At 39.2% G+C, this 21641-nt stretch overlaps 1 protein-coding gene across 1 annotated transcript in view; it reads right to left on the reverse strand.

Moving 5' to 3' along the window:
• Positions 1-5073: 5073 nt before the first annotated feature.
• The window catches only part of ptpn9 (protein tyrosine phosphatase, non-receptor type 9), a 55685-nt gene continuing 39117 nt past the window's right edge, over positions 5074-21641 (reverse strand). Inside the window, exons 10-14 of the mRNA XM_015398427.1 lie at positions 15362-15431; positions 14147-14225; positions 13219-13369; positions 11855-12062; positions 5074-8873 (exon numbers count right to left, since the gene is read on the reverse strand). Of these exons, the coding sequence (XP_015253913.1) occupies positions 8683-8873; positions 11855-12062; positions 13219-13369; positions 14147-14225; positions 15362-15431 (699 nt within the window). The 3' untranslated portion in view covers positions 5074-8682. The remainder of the gene's footprint in view (positions 8874-11854; positions 12063-13218; positions 13370-14146; positions 14226-15361; positions 15432-21641) is intronic.

Consider the following 21641-nt stretch of genomic DNA (forward strand, 5'->3'; position numbering starts at 1 on the left):
AATCCACATATTATAGACTATATTTGGTAACCAGACAGTGTCTTAGTCGCAGGTAAATTTAAATGCAATCCTTTTCAAAGTGGAAAAAGTCCTAATTCCACATTCATCAGAGCAAGTTATGCTTTAAATATTGATAAACAGCATCTAGTGCATGTAGAGCTTATAAGATTTGTATTAATGTAGCAAGAAATGCTGCTGTTCTCTTTAAACAAAATGAGCCCTGAAGCTGACATTAAGCATAAAAAAGAGCATGCATATTTTTTGCAAAGGACCAATGAAACTGAAGAATAGTGTCCCTACCTATCAAACCTACGCCCTTGTTTTGCGGTTTTATGAAAAGTTGAAATAAAAATTATCTATTTGCTATAAATGGTGGAATTTATGGTGAGAAGTCAGATTTACAGAAATTCCCCAGTGTAACTGGATCAGGTTTATTACACATAAGGAAACATTCTGATTGTTCTGCTGTTTATGTTCAGCCATTAATAGAAAGAAAATATGAAGCATTTCACCAAATTTAATGGGATCAGATGCAATAAGCTTAAAATAGATGCACAGTACTGTGTATCAATTAAGCTTCACCTAACTGGTTTAATTAGCTATAAATAATCATAGCTGTTTGTTGCTGCAGTGGCAGCCATATTTGATTTTGAAGATGGAGTGGGGAGGAAGCAGATTTCAAACTTTGTTCCATTTTATCTGAACTTGGTGTGACTCGTGATTTCATTTAATTAATCAGTTGACATAAACATAAATGCTTTGACTAACAAAGCTCTAAGAGAGATTGTTTATTTTTTCAGGAGTTAAGATTTTTTTAAAATTTATTCTCCTAAATGCATTAGCTTTTGGTAAACAAATTTTTTTTATTTTTCATTTTTTTTTAAATAAACAGAAGAATCTAAAATGGCCACAACTCGCAAGAGTTTTGGAAAACACCCAAACATGTTTTATACCAAATCCCAGCACCCTTACTAGCTCAGTCACTGTTGAGCCTCTTTCCCACTGAAAGTAGCGGGTTAACGCGCGTATTTCAAACATGGGTCGACCCGTTACCAATTGGCATTTGGCTCCCTTTCCACTGGCAAAAAAATCTGGCTGGTAAGCTGCCTGGCCTCTGTCCAGCCGCAGCTGTGTGTCTGGGGACACCATCACGCTGGGTAAGTGTTGATGATGTCACCAGTGCGACAGAAACAGCAAAGTGTGCTTTAATGTTTCGCTCTTTTGTCCCTCCAAATTCCTCTCATCAGTGTTACGCCATGTTTGCTGAATGGAAACAGAGTTGTTTTGGCTTGTTAGATCAGAAGTGACTAACAAGGTGTGTTGATGTCCATACTTTGCGTTCAATGGTTTCACGTAATTAAGCAAGTAAGCCCGGCTCTGGTGGTCCCAAAGCATGCCGATCAGAGCCAAGGCGATTTTAACGGCGGATGCTTGCCGAGTCGTTTGACCCGGGTGGAATCAGGTCAGTGAGCTCTTTCCACTGCCACTAAAAGCTGATTGTTCATGGGTTTAAAGGGTTTTTCGGCCAGTTGGAAACAGGTATGATCTAACAAGCTGAAACAACTCTGCTTACATTTGATAAACATGGACCAGCATTGGTAAGAGGGATTCGTAAAGACAATGGAGCGAAACAATAAAGCACACTGACTACGCCCGGGCTTCCTTTCATATTTCTCTCCATTTTTAATTCTTGATTTCTAATTTTCCAAGCTTTTTTTGGAACTGAGAAGGGAGCCAAATGCTGATTGTTTGAAAAACATGTTAAACCCGGTATTTTCAGTGAGAAAGATGCTATAGAGACTATAGTCTTAGTTCCATTGGTAATATTTACAGTTGTAAAGGAAAAAAAAAATTATGTGGAAACTATAGGATTACAGCCCATCAATCAATCTGTATAAAATAAAATAAATTTGATTATTTTAAATGTTTCTCCAGCTAATTTGGGTTGACATACCTGAAATGAATAAAACCACAATGAGAGAAGGCAACTGAAGGAAATTCCTGCTTAGGCCTTTCTAGGCCCTCATTTTCTTCGCAACATGCAGCAACAGGTCAATATAAAAACCAAAATGTTATAATGTGATTGCAAAAAAATATATAAATAAAAGAGACAAAAGAAAAAACAATTAATCCGTTTTGTCAAGAGTAGTGATAGACCATCGTCGGTGTTAATGTGCTGCGTCAATACCAGATTCTTATTGGGTGATAAAAAAATATCACTGTTACTCTATTCTCAAAGTTGGGTTGGAAGCTTGGTCTACACAAAGTTAGCTATGATGACTTTCACCTTGATATTTTAACATGGATGTATATCTGGGGGCAAGAAAAAATCAGTCTTGGAACCTGTGTAGGCCTACTCTTAAATAACCACATTGAATGTGATATGCTAACATGGATGCAACTATAGAGCCACCAAGTTTGCGTATGGGAATTTTTTTTTTAAGAAGCTTCCCAATGGAAACCTCAAGGAGAATAAAACTGTTTACACCTTGTGCAGTGCGGAATCAGTTGACTTCCAGTCTCAAGTACCACTTAAACACAAAGCATCCCTTAGCCAATGCGGGAGATGCTGGGCCAAGCACTGATGTAGCATGGGGCAGAGTCATGTTTGTCCATCTATAATGTTTCAGTGCAACCGAGGGTAGCCCGTCAGCACAGCTGTATCAGCCAAGCTAACCAATCTCCTCGCTCATTGGATTGTCAGCAGCTGCCGGACCATCAGCATGTTAAAGATGATGGACACAAGCTTGTTCTCCAGGCCTCCAAAGGTGACCCATCTTATAAAGCAGTAAGATTAGTAAAACCAACTACGAGGTGAACTATCATGAGGAGAATACATGACCAGCATGCCGTGGATCAAGCCGTGAAAGGTGAGAAGATGGTAGAGGCGACGTGTGTAGCACTGAGGGGGGACCAATGGACATCTGTCAAAAATGATAACTACCTTGGCATTACTGTACATCTCATCCATGCCAGCTGAGAACTTCCCTCTTTCGGTTTAGGAAGGCTATGTTATGTGATTTTAAATTTCATTTCACCACGACAGCACAAATGATTACCACAATATTATGTTTGCTTTTTGATGGTTGCTTGTGTCAATATGGGTGTTGTGAATTTATATTCAATGCCCATCCAGGTTGGATGCCATATTAATGTAGTGAATAACTGTTATATTCAATTCCCAGCCAGCTGGGAATTCATATTTTCTGATACGTTAAAATGTGTATTGCTCTCCCCGGTAGGGGTGGTAAATATCCTATTTAATCGGCTATTATTTGGGCTGTTATATATTGTTTATAACCATACGCCCTTCTAGCTGTGTGTTGGAACAATAAATGAAAGAGTAATTCGAGCTTAAATCATGACAAACTGATCTTTCTGCACATACATGGAATAAATTCCACAAACACAACTTCTTTTCAAAATATAAGAGTTTATTGACAAAAATCGTTGAACACCAAGTAAAACATATTTCAGTTTAAAACTCTAAACTATAACTAGTGAACTCGTCTAAACTAAACTACTATGTACAAAGAGGAAGAGGAACATGGTTGAAAACCGTATTACAGTTCAAGATGGATTTAGTGTTTGAAAATCAAAGTTTATCTGGAAGAATATGATAAAATGAGCTTTTCACTCATTTAGAGAAATTGAAACATTTTCAAACCAATTCACAATGCAAATCCATGAGGTGAATAAAACTTTTAGCCAAATATTGTTTTATTAAATGATTTGCTTAATCAGGAACCAATAACCTTTAGTTGAATGATTCTTTACTCTCTTTGAAATAGCTAGCAGCAAATAGACTTGAGGATTCCATTAAATGAACACATGAACAGTAATGTTATATCAGTGTTTAAAATCTAAGTGAAATAAAATAAAATTCAGCAACAGCTGAAAATATCTTAACTGTAGCATACAGTTACAGTTCACCAGATCATACAGTCAAACCCATTCAAAGCCTTCTAAGGAAAACCAGTTGATTGCATCGACTCATTGACTTGAATGCAATCCTTCATAGTAAAGAGTTACTTAGTCCAGCCTTGAAGTAATAACTGCATGACCTAGCTTCTCAGCATCACCCCTGGACAGGATATTTCTATTTGTTGAAATATCCCAAGGATGAAAGAAGGACATTCTAGAAACCTCTTTGATATGGGATTTAAATGACAGGTTCTGATCAAAAATAACAGCAATAATTTTTACTTTATTATCTGAAATCAGTTTAATCCCATCCAAATGAAGTGACTGGCTAATCAGCTTCTTTTTCAAAGACTCTGGTCCAAAGACTATAACTTCTGTTTTGTCTGCATTCAGAAGGAGAGAGTTAAGAGTCATCCAGGTTTTTATGTCTTCAAGGGTTAGCTTCATCTGGATTTATAGACAGATATAGCTGGGTATCATCAGCATAACAGTGAAAATTAATCCCATGCTGTCTAATAACGCTACCAATTGGGAGCATGTATAAAGTAAAGAGAATTGGTCCTAGCACTGATCCCTGTGGTACTCCACAGGTAACCTTTAAGATGAGGAAGATTTGTCATTAACGTGAACAAACTGAATTCGATCAGATAGATAATATTTAAACCAGTCTAGTGCTGTTCCTTTAATTCCAACAAAATATTCAAGTCTTTCTAAAAGAATATTATGGTCAACTTGATCAAATGCAGCACTGAGATCCAACAGGATGAGCACAGATACAAGTCCATTATCTGAGGCCATGAGAATATCATTAGTGACTTTCACCAGAGCTGTTTCAGTGCTATGATGAGCTCTAAAGCCAGACTGAAACTCTTCAAAAAGTTTATTATGGTGTAAGTGATCGCAAACTTGTTTGGCAACTACTTTCTCAAGAATTTTAGATAAAAAAGGAAGATTGGATATAGGTCTATAATTGACCAAGTCATCTGGGTCAAGAGACGGTTTCTTAAGCAAAGGTTTAATTCCAGCAACCTTAAAAGCCTTTGGTACATATCCCTGTAACAGAGACAGATTAATCACATCAAAAATGGAGGAGGAGATCAAAGGGAATACCTCCTTAAATAACCTGGTTGGAACTGGATCTAACATACAAGTTGAAGGCTTAGATGAAGACAATAATTTTGCTAACTCTGAAAGTTGGATCAAAGTAGTGTAAACCTGGTTTAGATTCCATGACTACCTCAGATGCTGCCCCACCCTCCAGAGACAAACCAATCATAGATAGAGAAGTGCTAATGATCTTATTTTTAATACGATCAATCTTATTTATAAATAATCCCATATCCCAATCAGTACTGGTAAGAGCAGGTGGAATGGACGGTTCAACAGAGCCTCTTCATTCATCACGTCAAGATGAAACATGGACACTGGTTCCAATGTCCAAAACCACGATCATGGCATATGGCAGAACATGGGTAAAGGGGGAAAATGAAAATGTAGCTTCTATGGTATTTATTTAGCCTATTTAATTTCTGCAGCTAGAGTTTCATATGATACAAACCTTTTCAAAGACTTACTTTTACTCATTTAGGTAGCACACACGTATCATGAATGCCTTTGGCAGAATTCAAATTAGCCATTTAATCTAGATTAATCTTAATTTAGTCCAAGATTACAATGAGATTAATCTTGATTTAAAAAGAAAAATCTGTGCCCACCATTCAAGAGAATGAAAAAGAAACGCACCATTAAGATACACACTGACAGTTGGTGTTTATTACAGCATAGCATGAATCAATGCGCAAAGAGATACAGAGAGAAAACAATGTTGTAATAGAACAAATATAAAATTAACGGGGAACTGCATATTTGTATGTAAACAGTTGCTGAATATAATAAAAAAGCAGCACTTTGTGTCCGTTACTGGAAGGAGAATTAATTCTACGATCAGAAAAAGTAAAAATTTCAGGCGCTTAAAAAAAAAAAAAAACTGCTTCACCAGTAAATTCAATATGAATTGTGGAGTAAAGAATGTAACACAAATGACACAATGCAGCTTTGTACATGTACTATAATAATGGCCATAAACTGGGACATATTGAAAGGACTTGTTGACTCCCAATTGTCCAAAGAGGACTTGGAGTTTGTGGCTGACCCTTCATGACAACACTGCTGTCCGGTTTCCAAGTTCAGTCCATAGTCATTAATCCCAACAAAGCTCTATGCAGATAACAGTAAATATCTTCAGGTTTCCCTAAATATAAACAATCCCAGAATTACATGGAGACCACATACTCGTCTGAATCTTTATTTCTCCTCCCATTACCACTCTGAAATACCAGAACACATAGGAACTTTTTTTTGTGTGTAAAAAGTGCTAAGACACGATTTATGCATAAAAACAAAATGTATTGCACTACTCGTGAGGTCTTACATCAATTTACATTTCTGACAATCACTGCCTTAAACAAAAGTCTGTGCAGCTTTGCAGTACAATACTACACAGATAAGGCAGTCAAAAGCTTTGAATATACTAGGCAAGATGAACACTAGCAGGTTTTACCTCTTCAGTGTCATACAAAAAAAGAAAACATGCAGAAAAAAGGGAGGCTTGACACTGCAGGAGCATTCAGTCAAAAAATGTAGCAGCCATTTGGGAGTGTTCAGGTTTCAAAAGATGATTTGCTCCCACTTTCTTCACTTTGGCGGGAAGAAAATATACAAATTTTAAGTGATAATTTTCAGATAAATATGACATTAGGCAGCATATTTGTGGCCCTAACTCCCCAATTCCTTGTGTTATTCACCATGGACCAAAGATGCATTGTGCTGAAGGTTTGCAAGGAAATAAAGAATTAAAAACATATTCTCACACTATAAGATCTACCGGTTAAAGGAATATTTCACTCCAAAACTCAAGGAAACCTCTGCTATAAAACAGTTTAAGACAAGGGCGTTTCATTTGGCTATATACTACATGATCATTTCTACAGTAGCTCTAAAACAAAATGTTATAGCTGTTTTGTAATGTAAGGTTAATTTTGATGTTTAAGGTTCAATACTGCAACATTCAACAGTTTAAAGGAGCATCAGACCAAATGATTCAATTCTGTAATATTCACTAAAAAAAGAACTAAAAAATGATACTTTTTTATGATTAAATCAAGTGAGAGTAAATATAGTGCCTTGGAAAAGTATAAACACCCTTGCAAAATACTACCTTTTAATAAATGCATTTTATATGGATTTTCCAAATACACCAACATATGTTTGTAGAATGGAAAAAAGAATCTACATGATCTGCGATCTGTACATTGGCTTGGTTCTTTGCGCTAATTATAACTAAAATCCTCTTCAGAGGTCATATAACTGGAAAATAGTGGTTGCACGCTGTGTGAAGACCTCTGAGGTGTGTTTATATATTATAATAATTGAATATTATTGATCTCACACTGGAGAAATTTATCTCTGCATTTAACCCGTCCCTTTGGGGAGCAGTGGGCTGCCACTGTGCGGCACCAGGGGAGCAGTGTGGGATTAAGGATCTTGCTCAAGAACCCAGAGTGCAGGCTGTGGGAATTGAACTGGGTATCTGCAACCTTCTCGGAGCACAAGCTCACAGCTCAAACCACTAGGCCAACACGCCCAGATAAGATTTGAGGGAGTTTGAGATAGTTAGTGAAGAAGAAGGAACACAGCAGAGAAAGATCAGGGAGAAAATAAGAAATATTTTCAGCTTTAGAAATATTTAAAATCTCAATCAGAGAAGCAGCTCAGATGCAACGATCCATAGATGGGAGAATCTGTTGATTGGACAACTATATCTGTCCTCTGAATCACAGGAAGAAAGTATTTGTTAAAAGAAAGCACAGAGAAATATTTTTGCTATTTTCATTAGTGGAGAACGTGAAGGATTGAGTTTGGGTCACTGGACATAAACCCCACAGACACTGTGGCCTGGGATAGCGTTGCCAGCATCATGCTGCAGGGACAGGGTACTGGTCCCACAGCATTCCTTGTAAGACCTGTAAGAGGCTGAGAAAAACTTAGGATAAAGGTTGATCTATCAGCTGGGAGGCAGTTGGAGCTACAGCCCAAAGCATAATATGTTCTCAGAATGTCTCAGTATAACTACAGACCTAAAAATAAGTGACAATTAGTGACAAGAATTGTAAATTCATGTTCAAGAAAACTCTCCATTCAGACTGACCTTGGGCTCTTCAGCTGTTCAGAGAAGCAAAAACACAGAAATGTAGTAACTAGATAGGCTGAGAGATAGAGCCCTGAAGACTCACACACGTAAATTCAGTGGATACTGGTTCAACATGAGGAAAATAAATGCCCTTCTTTTATTAGTTAAAGTTTAAAAACCTGTACCTTTTTTTAATTCCTTCTGTTGACTTATCAAGTGAAATCTAAATGCACTGAAGTTGTTTAAGGGTTTCTAGACTTTTGCAAGGCATTGTATTACCTCACTGTGCTGCCCGTTAAAACACTGAGCATTTTGCTTGATCTGCTGTGTTTTTCTGCATATTTTCAACATATCCATAGCATCACACTGTTAACAGCTGCAGTATCATCACACATCGTCAGCTTTAAACTTTAATGCATTTACTTGGTTTGCAAACCGGTTGTGTCGACGCGTCAGAAAGCCTGTTTATAGTCAGAAGGCTTCTTCCTTCAACCGGCCACCCAGTCTGGCTGCAGGATCAGCAGAGTGATGGCAGAACTGTAGAGACCTGTCCTTTAGCTGGGAGGGGTTTAATGATTGGAGGGGAGCAGGCCCTGTCTCTGGGCATGCTCCAGAATAGCATTGTAGCAGAAGTAGTACTGCTCTGGGGTCTGGATGCTGAAGGCCCTCTGCGTTCTCATGCGGCGCACTGTCTGAAACACGTTAAGAGAGCCAACATCCTGCAGCTGCGACAGGCAGATGTCCAGGGCACAGAAGGTACCTGCCAACAAAGGAACCAATTAGGACTCACATCTGCATTAGTTTGCTTAAAATGCTCCACCAAATAATAAGTGGATCACTTGATTTTGTCTAACTGCTGTTTATACATGCACAGATTTAACGTTGTGTTTTCTTACAACGACTAAAAGTCAAACCAGACTGATGCTGACATCTACAACATGACTGAGATACCATCAACACTCCTGTAACCACTGCAGCCAACTTAATAAGTGCAAAGTGTAAAGGCACTCTGTATGTTAAACTTTGACCCAAGTCTGTCCCAAGAAAAAAAAAATTGATCTCAACATGAGGAATTTTATGAGTGTCTAAAGCGGACGGGATGTCTTTCTTTCTGATTAAGTCAGCAAATATATATTTGACCACTTTGTGGGACTAAACACTGAACCTTGATCCCAAAACACACATTTGTTCCAAAAGATTAGACAAAACCACAAACTTAATGCTGGAGAATTCTGTAAATTGTAAAGCGGGATGTTCAATGAGCAGATCAGGGACCATTTGGTCAGCTAGCACAGATGGTTGATGGAGGTGGAGACTTTCCTTCATTATTTTATTTCAAATCATAGACTGGGGAATGTTACAAGTCACACCAGAAAGTATTTTAATATGCCAACTTTTTAGTTTTGTTTATAAACAAGAGAAATAAAAAAACAAACTTAAATTACATATATATTTTTTTAAAGTTGAGGCTTATTTTCTTATTTCAGATTTCTATAGAAAAGCCAAATATTAAACGTTGATTGATCTACAGTCATTTATGCAATCTTTTCCAAGAAGATGCTAACTATCTTATCTGATCATATTGCATGATTAGTTCCATTTCATCCCTACTGACCACCAGAGGCGGTGCTTCAAATACTGAATGATCAATCTTGCACTTGCACAGGTCAAGAATTATCTCAACAAAGTCACATGTGACCTACCAGGGGTCAAAGTAAATCTATATAACCTTATCTTCTTTGTGGTGAACGGTTCTATGGAATTGTGTAGCCATTTATCTTTCCGGTTCCTTAATCAGCTTGCTGCCGGTAGCCCTGCAACCACTGATTGTAGGCGTTGTGAGTCTGCTTGCCCTCCAGGGGTTGTGAAAGCTAGGATAAGTCTATTACACTGGCAGCTTCCATCTGCATATGTGATTCTGCTCTTTTTGTATTTACTCTAAAGCTGAAGCCGGTGGTGTTTTCTTCCCATGCCAAGTTTAGTTGGCCATATAATGATTGATGTGCGTTTTGTATCGTTTCTTGCTGGTGACGTTCTCTGGCATGTTGAGTTGACTGGTTGCTTAGTTAAGTATGGAGCATCTCTGTTGCTGGTCCTGCTTGGCTCCTCTGCAGCATGACGATGGACATGACCTGTGCCGCCCTTGTCTGGACGTGGACCATCTTGAAGAAGGTCTTACAGATGCTGCCTGCTCTAATTGCAGTGGTCTGCCCCGAGCAGTGCGACTTGCCCAGTTGACCTTTATTGAACAACCTCCTCAATGGATGGCCTCTTCTCAGCAGATCCTGCTGCCCCCTGGCCAGGAGTCGGCTTGCTACTGCTTGGGCGGCTCCTCTCAGGCGTCCACTGCCCAAGCCGTGCCCCGAGATCCCACTGCTGGGATTTATTGGGTCCAGACAGCACCTCTGGCCCCATGTTCCTTTCAGGCGTTCCCATGAGGCCTCCCAAGTGGCTAGCGTACACTCAGATGACGTGTTTGGTTGGCGGTCGGATATTTTACCCCGAGTCAGCTTTGTTTTAGCCGAGATTACACCCTTAACACCTGGGTGCTCTCCACTTTGAGCAGGGGATACTGTCTCCAGTTTTAGACCTCAGGGGTCTGAAAGTATTTCTGAAGGACATGCCCTTTTACATGCTGACAACCAGGGGAGTCTTGCAGGCAATCTCCCCGGGCAATTGGTTCACATCAATCGACCTAAAGCCGGTGCCTGCTGACTGTTAACTGACCGTAAACCGTTCTATCTGCTCAGAGAGTTTACCGGGGTTAGCATCATTAATGTTTATTTCCCCCGCCAGCACTAATATCAAAGAGGCCATGAATATTCTTTATCAGGCTATCTCTGAGCTTCAATCTGCACACACAGAGGGCGTTTTCATCAGTAGTGGGGACTTTGCAACTCAGGGTCAGAACACTCTAGACCAAGCCTTCTCTAATATCAAAGATGCATTCAGAGCATTTTGTTTTGTATACACTCTGCCACTTTATATCCAATGCTGGCCCTCAGAGAGGTTGTGCCCTTTGGAAACAGAGGCTGGCACATTGCATTGCGCAGGCCACATCTCAGGCATACACCTTGCAGGGTTAGCCCCTAATTCTCGACCTTCGCAAGCGCAAGAGTGATCTTACATTGCTTGGAGCACCATCTCTGGCAGTCATCCGGGATTCATTGCACCGTACTTACATACCTAACTCAGGTTTTCCGATTTCAAAAATAAATTGCAGCACACGTCATGCAGTATAACATCAACGTGATCTTTGAGAGATTAGACGTGGCTTCATGTTACAAAATACAGACTATTAGACCAATGTCAAAAATCTCACAGGCCGTGTCCGAATGTTTGCCCTAACCCCTACATAGAGCGCTATCAATCTTAGGTCATTTTACATGATTGTGTTCAAATTTCTAGTGGATGAAAAAGCAGGGGACTCAAAATTTCCCAAAATGTACCTTAAAAAGTAGTGGGCATCCATGGTCACTAGACAAGCTGATATATCTCAGAATGTTTTGCAAGAGCTCTCCTTACAGAGCATCATGGGATTTGGTTTGGGGCAAGAGAAGACAAAAATGATGCAGACACAGCGCGAGGAACCGGAGTCATGTGACCAACGGGGAGCGGAAAGTAGTGATCATAATCTGAACGGTCAGTTAACCCAGTCACTATACAGTCCATTATATAGTACCTGCTCTTTGTTGTGATTGAGGAGTTAGGGTGGATATTCGGACACAGCCATGGTCTTACCTGTTCTCCCAATCCCTGCGCTGCAATGAACCACGATTGGCGGTCCCTGTGGGTGACTGGTCCAATGAGGGCCTAAAGCCTTTACCATTTTCCTCTGTTGCCTCTTTACAGCACCCAGGAAGTCAATGAGAGTCACCGCTGATGTGGGGACGCCGTAGTCAGGCCAGCTGAGGTACTGGAAGTGACTCACATGTCTCTGCTCACACGTCTGGACAGAAAACCACGACACGGTCATTGTACTTCAGCTTATTTAAGGAATGGATGAGAGGTAAACCAAATCCAATGCTGCTGGAGTTAAGCAAAAGGTTCAATGAATAGGTTGTAAATCACTTTGGTTCAATTAGGTTTTCATTTTGTTGAATCATTTTTTAAGCATTTTTTATTGATCAACTTACATGTACAAAAAAAAAAGACGGACAGAGAATGTTGTGAAAGGTGTTGATGATCTGCCGTTAAAGAAAACTTCTAACAGGCCCATCCTGTCTTTGCTTTCTAGTCCTCCACAGACATGAGGTAGGGCACATTTGCAACACATTATTAGCAACAGAATGTAAAGATTAGATTGAAACCAAAACATTGGTTGGCTGATTATTTTGGTTTTTTTTTTGGCCACTCATAAGTTTTTTTTTCTTGCATTGGTCGATACAAGCAGGCGTTTGCTGATGCATTCATCAGCCTTACCTAACCCTCCCCACGCTCAAAGCATATCAGGGTTATTACGACTGCTGTTAAAATAAACAGTATCAACCTTAAAAAACTTTATTTGTTGATCTCCTATTTAAATCTGGATCCCAATCATTTGACAGTTGTAAGCAGCACCTATTTCTTTCAAGCTGAACAATTCATGGCTTCAAATAAAACAAACAAGAAAACATCTTTAGCCCATGGATCCTTGTCTCAGCAATACTGTTCATTATTGCAGGAATTTCTGGCCTAAACAAGGATTCAGGTACTTTGGAATAGAATAGAAATCAACTTTATTGTCATTACTTTTTCGGGAGTGCAAAGCAAAGAAATTCATTCTGCATTAAACCCATCCCTTTGGGGAGCAGTGGGCTGCCATTATGTGGTGCCTGGGGAGCAGTGTGGGGTTAAGGGTCTTGCTCAGGGACCAAGACTTGCAGTCTGTGGGGCTTGAACTCAGAACCTCCGGGACCCAAGCGCGATGCTCTTAGCACTAGGCCACTATTTTTATTCAGTGGTTAACTATTTATACGTTAATAAACAGAAATAGATTCTTGGCAACAAGTGAGAACAAATGATCATAACTTTTTTCCTTTTTTGTGTTGGATTAGCAAATAAAATTTCAAATCCTGGTATGTTTTCAGCTTGCAATGGAAAGAACGTTGATGATGGGGCTGTACCTCAGTGTTGTGCAGTTCCAGAGTGGTGTGGTTGTAATGGCTATGGTGAACCACCTTCTGATTCACCACAGCTATGTGGCCGTAGACCTCCTGTCCACCTTCCTGCAGGGGCCAGTACTGTCCACACTTCCTACGACTGCCCTCGTCTGTCCTGCATCACACACACACACATACACACACTGCACTTTAATAAAACAGTTGAAACCATTTTTTTGATGGGACCAATTTTATGTTGTGACAAATAACTTAAAGATATTACATATGATTAAAACATATTAATTGCCAATATGTATCCAAAGAAGAAAAGCAATCAAAACGTATACTAACAATAACTTGGTGATAGAAATACAACTTAATGGAGAAAGACGATAACAAAAATGTGAAAAAGAAAAAGGACGACCCCAATATTCTGGTGAAGATTCTCAGTCATCCAGGTCATAGTTATTCTAAAAAAGTTAAAAACAATCCACTGGACTTTGTTTCCAAGTTTGGAAATACAATATACTACTCTTTATCTGGAGAACAGTAAATCAGCTGTGGACATTTGTACAGTAATAGATATGTGAAAAATAAAAAAAATTAAATGACAGCTGGAAGTCTAATAAGTAATGTGATTTAGACGCTTCAGTGTCATTTCAGCTTCGTCTTCCATCGAAACAAATGTTTCAAATGCTTTATGGTTGCAATCGGTCACTGGTATATCCGATGTATACACTGCTACAGCTAGCACTGACCAACCCGTGACATCAACATTTGAGGTACTGCAGCATGACAACACCCTTACCAAAAAAACTATAAAACAAAGCTTAGTTTTTTATCTTTTTCCTTCATATTTTTCACATTTCTTATATAGTTACTGATTATAGTAAGACACAATCTTGTGGATTAAGTTAGTTTGATTGAACGCTTTATTTCCTATTTAAATTACCTGGTTGTCATGACGATCAGAAGCACGTTTTGTTCCCAGACCATTCTCCAGAAGTCCCCATAGGTCCTTTCCAGTGGTCCTGTGTAAAACAGAAGAGATGAAAGGCTACTCTTGGGAAAACATCTACATGATGGTCTGGGATTTTAGAGCCGTTGAATGACACCATTATACACAGCCTTAAAGGAATAGTACACCCAAAACATGATTAGCCTTCATTTTCTACTCACCCCCATGCTGAACAACACTCTGGAGTACTTTTTTGATATCTCAAATGCATCTGGAATCTGGGAGGCTTCTTGCTGTCTGCTGACATTCAAATAATGGAGGTCTATGGTGCCCGAGACAGAAAGGTCCATAAAAGTCCACAAAAAACGTGTCAATATTCCTCCATACTGCTCGTCCAATGTATTCCAAGTGTCCTGAGTGGGTAGCATCCAGAATTTACTCGAAACGAAGTCATTTAGAATGTTTTTAGAGCATAAACAGTAGTGTATAGGATTTCCTGAAAGCGCGCACATGCGCGTTCACGACGCTACGGAAGCCGGCAGACCAAACCAGATGAAAGTGCGCATTCAGCGTCTGCTCTGCCAATAATGCAAGCGTAGAAGAAGAAATGTGCTGTTTACCTGTGCAAAGAAAGAAACAACGAAAGAAAAATGTCTGAGGACTTCAGTGTTGAGGAAGAGCATGAGTTCTTTGCCGAGCTGAATGCGCTGGTTTGGTCTGCCGGCTTCCGTAGCGTCGTGAACGCGCATGTGCGCGCTTTCAGGAAGTCCTATACACTACTGTTTATGCTCTAAAAACATTCTAAATGACTTCGTTTCGAGTAAATTTTGGATGCTACCCTCTCAGGACACTTGGAATACATTGGACGAGCAGTATGGAGGAATATTGACACGTTTTTTTGTGGACTTTTATGGACCTTTCTGCCTCGGGCACCATAGACCTCCATTATTTGAATGTCAGCAGACAGCAAGAAGCCTCCCAGATCTTCAGATGCATTTGAGATATCAAAAAAGTACTCCAGAGTGTTGTTCAGCATGGGGGTGAGTAGAAAATGAAGGCTAATCATGTTTTGGGTGTACTATTCCTTTAAGCATAAAGGAGTAGGAGCTACAAGAACAACCACAATCCAACACAACACTACAGACAGCATGAGAAACAACATGCACCATTGAAAAAAGACGATCTTTAATTCAAGATGACAAGTCATACCTTGGGTACCAATATATGCGTTCTTCTGTTTGTAGCCATCCATGAAGCTAGCGTTGATGTAGTCTGATCTCTGAAAACAAAACAAAATTCAAAGATTGGATTTTTAAAATATTTTTTAAATACTAGTCCCATAAGTAGAGCTAGGAAGATATTACAGCCCGTCTATCAGTTCTTCTGTTTTTCAATTTGAAATCAACAATCAAAATATGAGAAACATTTTTATTTATTTAGTTTCATTAAATATTATATAAAAAACAGAACACTGTTTTTTTAATAATTTCTCTACTACTTTAAATATGAAGAAAATTGATAAAAAGAATATGAATGAAATTCGTAAACTTCCTCTGGGCTCTGATGTAACAATAGATTTATGAGATACATGCAGTGAGAAAAGACTGAACACCCTTCAGTAAAGATCATCAAACAGCAGCTTAGAAATGTCTTCAAACATTCATGTTTCATCAATCTTATAATTATATCAATAATCTTTATAGCTGCAGATAATAAACAGGTAGCCTAAAAAAATGATGTCAAATCAACTCTCTTTTGTTTACATTACACAATATTTGTCTTGTTTAGAAATACAAGAATGTATAACACTACTTCTTAATTTATACAATATGGGAATCATTTGAACTAGAAACCAAAAAACTTAAAGCAGAGAGGATCTGAACGGTGCCCTGAAGCTACACAAACATAGCATCTCCAGCCTCCTGCTTTACATTAACTCACAACCTACAGTGTATATAGAATATAGCTAAATACTATATATTGTATATAATGTTTTATATTGGATATAACTATAGATTCTGTAAATTTCTGGTATTGTGTGCACCATCAATACCAAGTCAAATTCCTTGTAAGTGCAAAAGTACTTGGCAATAAATCTGATTCTAAATATTACAGGTCCTTCTGAAAATATTAGCATATATTTCAGGTATTTTATTGTCTTAACACTGATGATTTGGCATACAGCCCATGAAAACCCAAAATTCCTATCTCACAAAATTAGCATATCATGAAAAAGGTCTCTGTATCATCTTAATCAACAATTTATCTCTAAGACTGCCGACCTGACTGCTGTCCAGAAGGCCTATAGCAAAATTTCCCCGATCCGATCCAAACCTTGGTTGATCAGAAATTCCAAATCTCCGTTTACATGGACACTAAATGAAATGATCCGATCATGACGTGTGTATACATGTACCAAGCGTTGGATCAGATTAAATCTTTTAAGCATGTGCAGAACTGTGTACTTCCGCTTTAGCAGTAGAAGAAGAAACCGGCTTTTTGTAAACAAACTAGTACTTGTCCGCAATTCCTCAACTTTAGCTACTCTTTGTGCCTGCCCCTCACTTCTTTTTCTTCAGTCGTGTTTGTTGATGTCGTTTTTTTCCATCATGGACCTTCGTCGCATCTTTGTAACAATACTTTTGTTTTTAGTGGTCATTTTAGTTAAGTTAAGGGCTCACCAGTACCTTATGCTAACCCTCCTTCGCTTCAGTGGTAGAGAGCAGGATGGCATGTCCATCCGCACCTTACATTTATTGCCACCTCCTCCGCCAAGGACCAGGAGCCAGTGGATGAAGGTTCGGAGTAAAGACTGGTGGGAGCGTGTGGTGACGTTGCATACATGCGCAGTGAAGATTATTTTACTCTTAAGATTCGAATGGGTGTTTACATGGACGCCAATCAGAATGGCGATCGGCAAAAAACACCTCTCTCTTTCGGAATTAAATTTATTTCCGATCAGACCAAATCGGATTAGAATCTTCAGTCTGACATGTTTACATGAAACATTTTTGATCTGATCAGGCCTTCAATCCGATTATTTGTGTCCATGTAAACGTAGCTATTGACAGCCTCAAGCAAGAGGGAATGACACAGAAAGATATTTCTGAACCAATAGGCTGCTCCCAGAGTGCTGCTGCATCAAGGCACCTCAGTGGGAAGTCTGTGGGAAGGAAAAAGTGTGGCAGAAAACGCTGCACAATGAGAAGAGGTGAGTGGACCCTGAGGAAGATTGTGGAGAAGGGCCGATTCCAGACCTTGGGGGACCTGCGGAAGCAGTGGACTGAGTCTGGAGTAGAAACATCCAGAGTCACCGTGCACAGGCGTCTGCAGGAAATGGGCTACAGGTGCCGCATTCCCCAGGTCAAAACGCTTTAGAACCAGTAACAGCAGCAGAGGCGCCTGACCTGGGCTACAGAGAAGCAGCACTGGACTGTTGCTAAGTTCTGCAGGTCATTTGGAAATCAAGGTGCCAGAGTCTGGAGGAAGACTGGGGAGGAGAAAATGCCAGAAGTCCAGCGTCAAGTAGCCACAGTCAGTGATGGTCTGGGGCACCATGTCAGCTGCTGGTGTTGGTCCTCTGGGTTTTATCAAGGGCAGGGTCAATGCAGCTATCAGGAGCAATTCATGCTTCCATCTGCTGAAAAGCTTTATGGAGATGAAGATTTCATTTTTCAGTACAACCTAGCAGCTGAAAACCACTGGTTTACTGACCATGGTATCACTGGGCTCAATTAGCCTAAATCCAATAGAGAATCTGTGGAATATTGTGAAGAAAAAGTATTGAGTGCATAACTGTACATAATTATTTGAAGGTTGACTTTTTTTGTATTAAGAACACTTTTCTTTTTATCGGATGAGATATGCTAATTTTGTGAGATAGGAATTTTGGGTTTTCATGAGCTGTATGCCAAAATCATCCATATTAAGACAATAAAAGACCTGAAATATTTAAGCTAGTTTTCAATTAATCTAAAATGTATGAATGTTCAAGTTTTATAATTACATTTTTGGAAAATAATGAACTTTATCATAAAATTCTAATAATTTGAGAAAATATGTTTTGAATCTCTGAAACACGGATTAACTTTTCCTGTCTTTACAGCTCAAAGCAAGACTTTTTAAACCGAGAGATAAAAAAATAAATGAAAAGTCACGTTGAGCATCAAGCTGAGCTGGAAACAGGCGAGTCTTGTGTGCAGATTAGATAGCGGGGTTGTCACAAAGTGGAGAAAGTTTCATCGTTCTGGGGTCCGCTTCACAAAGCAGGTTTACTGAAAACTCTTACGTTTTCTAAACCTAAAAGCGGGGACACCGAGTTTCCATTTCATAAAGAGTTTCCTCAACCTCTGTTTCAGTCAGCGTAGTCACATTCTCCCCAGAGCTAACCTGGTCGGCAGCAGGTTTTTTTCAGTAAACTCAGTGTTCTCAATCTCCGCCCTCCTTACAGCCAATCATGCTGCTTTAGTTCCTGATTTAGTTAGATTTTTGTTGTAGATTTTGCATTAAAAAAACACTCACAAGGTCCTTTAGACACATTAGGTTTTAAAAACAAACATTGCATGTTCGTTTGACAAGGATCTCATTAAAGAATGATTGGTATGAATTTACAAAGAATTACATGTTTATAGGGAGAGGATTCTAGAACTCAGTTGACAGGATATTTCTATTTGGTTATTTGAATAGGAGCAACATGCGGATTATTTCATTTTTATTTATTTCTACAGTAGCTTTATGAAGAACTACTAAAATCATTTTCAGATTACAAATAAATAGATTCATTCATTCCGTGGGGGGAAAGGGAATTCAATAGGATTAAGAACAGGATTAACTCAATGATAACAAGCTACTCAGCCTACTGGCACAATCTGAAGCCATTCTGCGGGACTGATAACTGCTAATAACGACCATTTATTGGGATGATAACATTCAAAGCTGCTTCCAACAGCCACTAAGTATTTACTGCATTATTTAAAACAGAATCAAAAAGAGGAGAAATCTATTAGAACAATGTTTTTAGACATCATTCTCACCCATTTCTTTTTTTTTTTGCACTCAGATTATTTCAACTAATTAGATACATTCATCCACTACCATTCAAAAAATAAACGAGTAATGCTATCTAGGTTACAACAGCAAGCCGTTTTGATTTGTATTTGTTTTACTAAATATGTATTTCTGATATCTGAAAAACCTGTTTTCCTTTTCAAAATGAAAAATTGTCCTTGTACTGAATTGTGCTATACAAATAAACAAAGGCAAATAAAATCAAAATAACATCCATCACATCTAGAATAAATATCCTGCATCTCTATAAATTAATTTCATCTCCATATTCCTATTATTGCTGGTCAGCATTTGTATCATTTTGACTATGAAGAAATGTATTTCAGATATATTTATTTAAGATATATTAAACTTACTTCTTACTAGTATAATTTCTTATTACCTTCTAAAATGTACTTTCTGCAGCAAAAATGTAATTTCGTAAATACAGACCAAAAGTTTGGACACATCTTCTCATTCAAAGAGTATTCTTCATTTTTATGACTATGAAATGCTGATGAAGATTCTCAGTCATCCAGGTCATAGCCATTCCGTAAAAGTTTAAAAAACAATCTACTGGACTTGGTTTCCAAGGTTTGAAGACGTTTCGCTTCCCCTCCTGGAAGCTTTCTCAATTCAAATGTCTGGATCCGCAGTGAGTTTGAGACTTTATATAGACAAAGCCTTGTATTGCTTGGAAACATGCAAATTGAAGCTGAGGAGCGTGTTGTTTGGTTTCATTGTTAGCCTGTAATATCTGAAACCTGTCCATGATTCTGAAAGGTAGTTTCTGTCTATGAGCAGTCAAAGAAACCATCAAGCGCTACAATGGAACTGGCTCCAATGAGGACCGCCCCAGGAAAGGAAGACCAAGAGTCTCGTCTTCTGCAGAGGATAAGTTAATCTGAGTCACCAACCTCAGAAATCGCAGGTTAAAAGCAGCTCAGATTAGAGAGCAGGTCAATGCCACACAGTATTCTAGCAGCAGACACATCTCTAGAACAACTGTTAAGAGGAGACTAAGGGATTCAGGCCTTCATGGTAAAATAGCTGCTAAGGCAACAAGCAGAAGAGACTTGCTTGGGCTAAAGAACACAAGGAATGGACATTAGACCAGTGGAAATATGTGCTTTGGTCTGATGAGTCCAAATTTAAGAGCTTTAGTTCAAACTATTGTGTCTTTCTGCGACACAGAAAAGATGAACCGATGGACTCTACATGCCTGGTTCCCACTGTGAAGCATGGAGGAGGAGGTGTAATGGTGTGGGGGTGCTTTGCTGTTGACACTGTTGGGAATTTATTCAAAATTGAAGGCATACTGAACCAGCATGGTAAAAACTAGAATCTTGCAGCAGCACGTTATTCCATAGTGTTTGTGTTTAGCTGGACCATCATTTATTTTTCAACAAAACAATGAGGCCAAACACAACTCCAGGCTGTGAAAGAGCTATTTGACCAAGAAGGAGAGTGATAGGGTGTAGCGCCAGATGACCTGGACTCCATTATTACCGGACCTGAAACCAATCAACGGTTTGGGGTTAGCTGCACCGTAGAGTGAAGGCAAAAGAGCTTACAAGTGCTAAGCATCGCTGGGAACTCCTTCAAGACTGTTGGAAGATCATTTCAGGTGACTACCTGTTGAAGTTCATCAAGAGAAAGCCAAGAGTATGTAAAGCAGTAATCAAGGCAGTCGTGGGTGAGCGGTTAGGGTGTCAGACTTGGATCCCAAAGGTTACTGGTTCGACTCCCGGTTGCCAGGTTGTGTAATTAACCAGCGCTCTCCCCCATCCTCCTCCATGACTGAGGTACCCTGAGCATGGTACCGTCCCGCCACACTGCTCCCTTGGGGCGCCATTGAGGGCTGCCCCCTTGCACGGGTGAGGCATAAATGCAATTTCATGGTGTGCAGTGTGTGCTGTGTCACAATGACAATGGGAGTTGGAGGAGTTTACCAAAGGTCTTTCACATTCAAAGTAAAAGGTGGCTACTTTGAAGAACTTAGAAAATAAGGCATATTTTCAGTTGTTTCACACTTTTTGTCAAGTATATAATTCCACGAGTTTATTCATAGTTTTGATGCATTCAGTGTGAATCTTAAATTTTCATAGTCATGAAAATAAAGAAAACTCTTTGAATGAGAAGGTGTGTCTATACTGTATGTGATCAGGAACCACAGGCGTAGATTGGGGGAACCCGCTTGCAGTGTGTGTGTGTGTGTGTGTGTGTGGGGGGGGGATTACTTGGGAGTCATCCAGATGTGAGTCGACTCAGCTTAATAACGTTGAATTTTTGTTAAATACCTTTGTCTGTGCTCTGTATTGAGATGAATAGAGTCTTTATTTCAGATGGAATAAAAAAAATTTATATTCTAATTTTTAACATCATAAATGAATGAGAAAGAGCAGCTATCTTGTCAACATACTCCTGTCATGTTGTTGCCACT

This window comes from Cyprinodon variegatus, unplaced genomic scaffold (assembly GCF_000732505.1).
Source record: "Cyprinodon variegatus isolate N-32 unplaced genomic scaffold, C_variegatus-1.0 Scaffold934, whole genome shotgun sequence".
NCBI classification, from domain to species: Eukaryota; Metazoa; Chordata; class Actinopteri; order Cyprinodontiformes; family Cyprinodontidae; genus Cyprinodon; species Cyprinodon variegatus.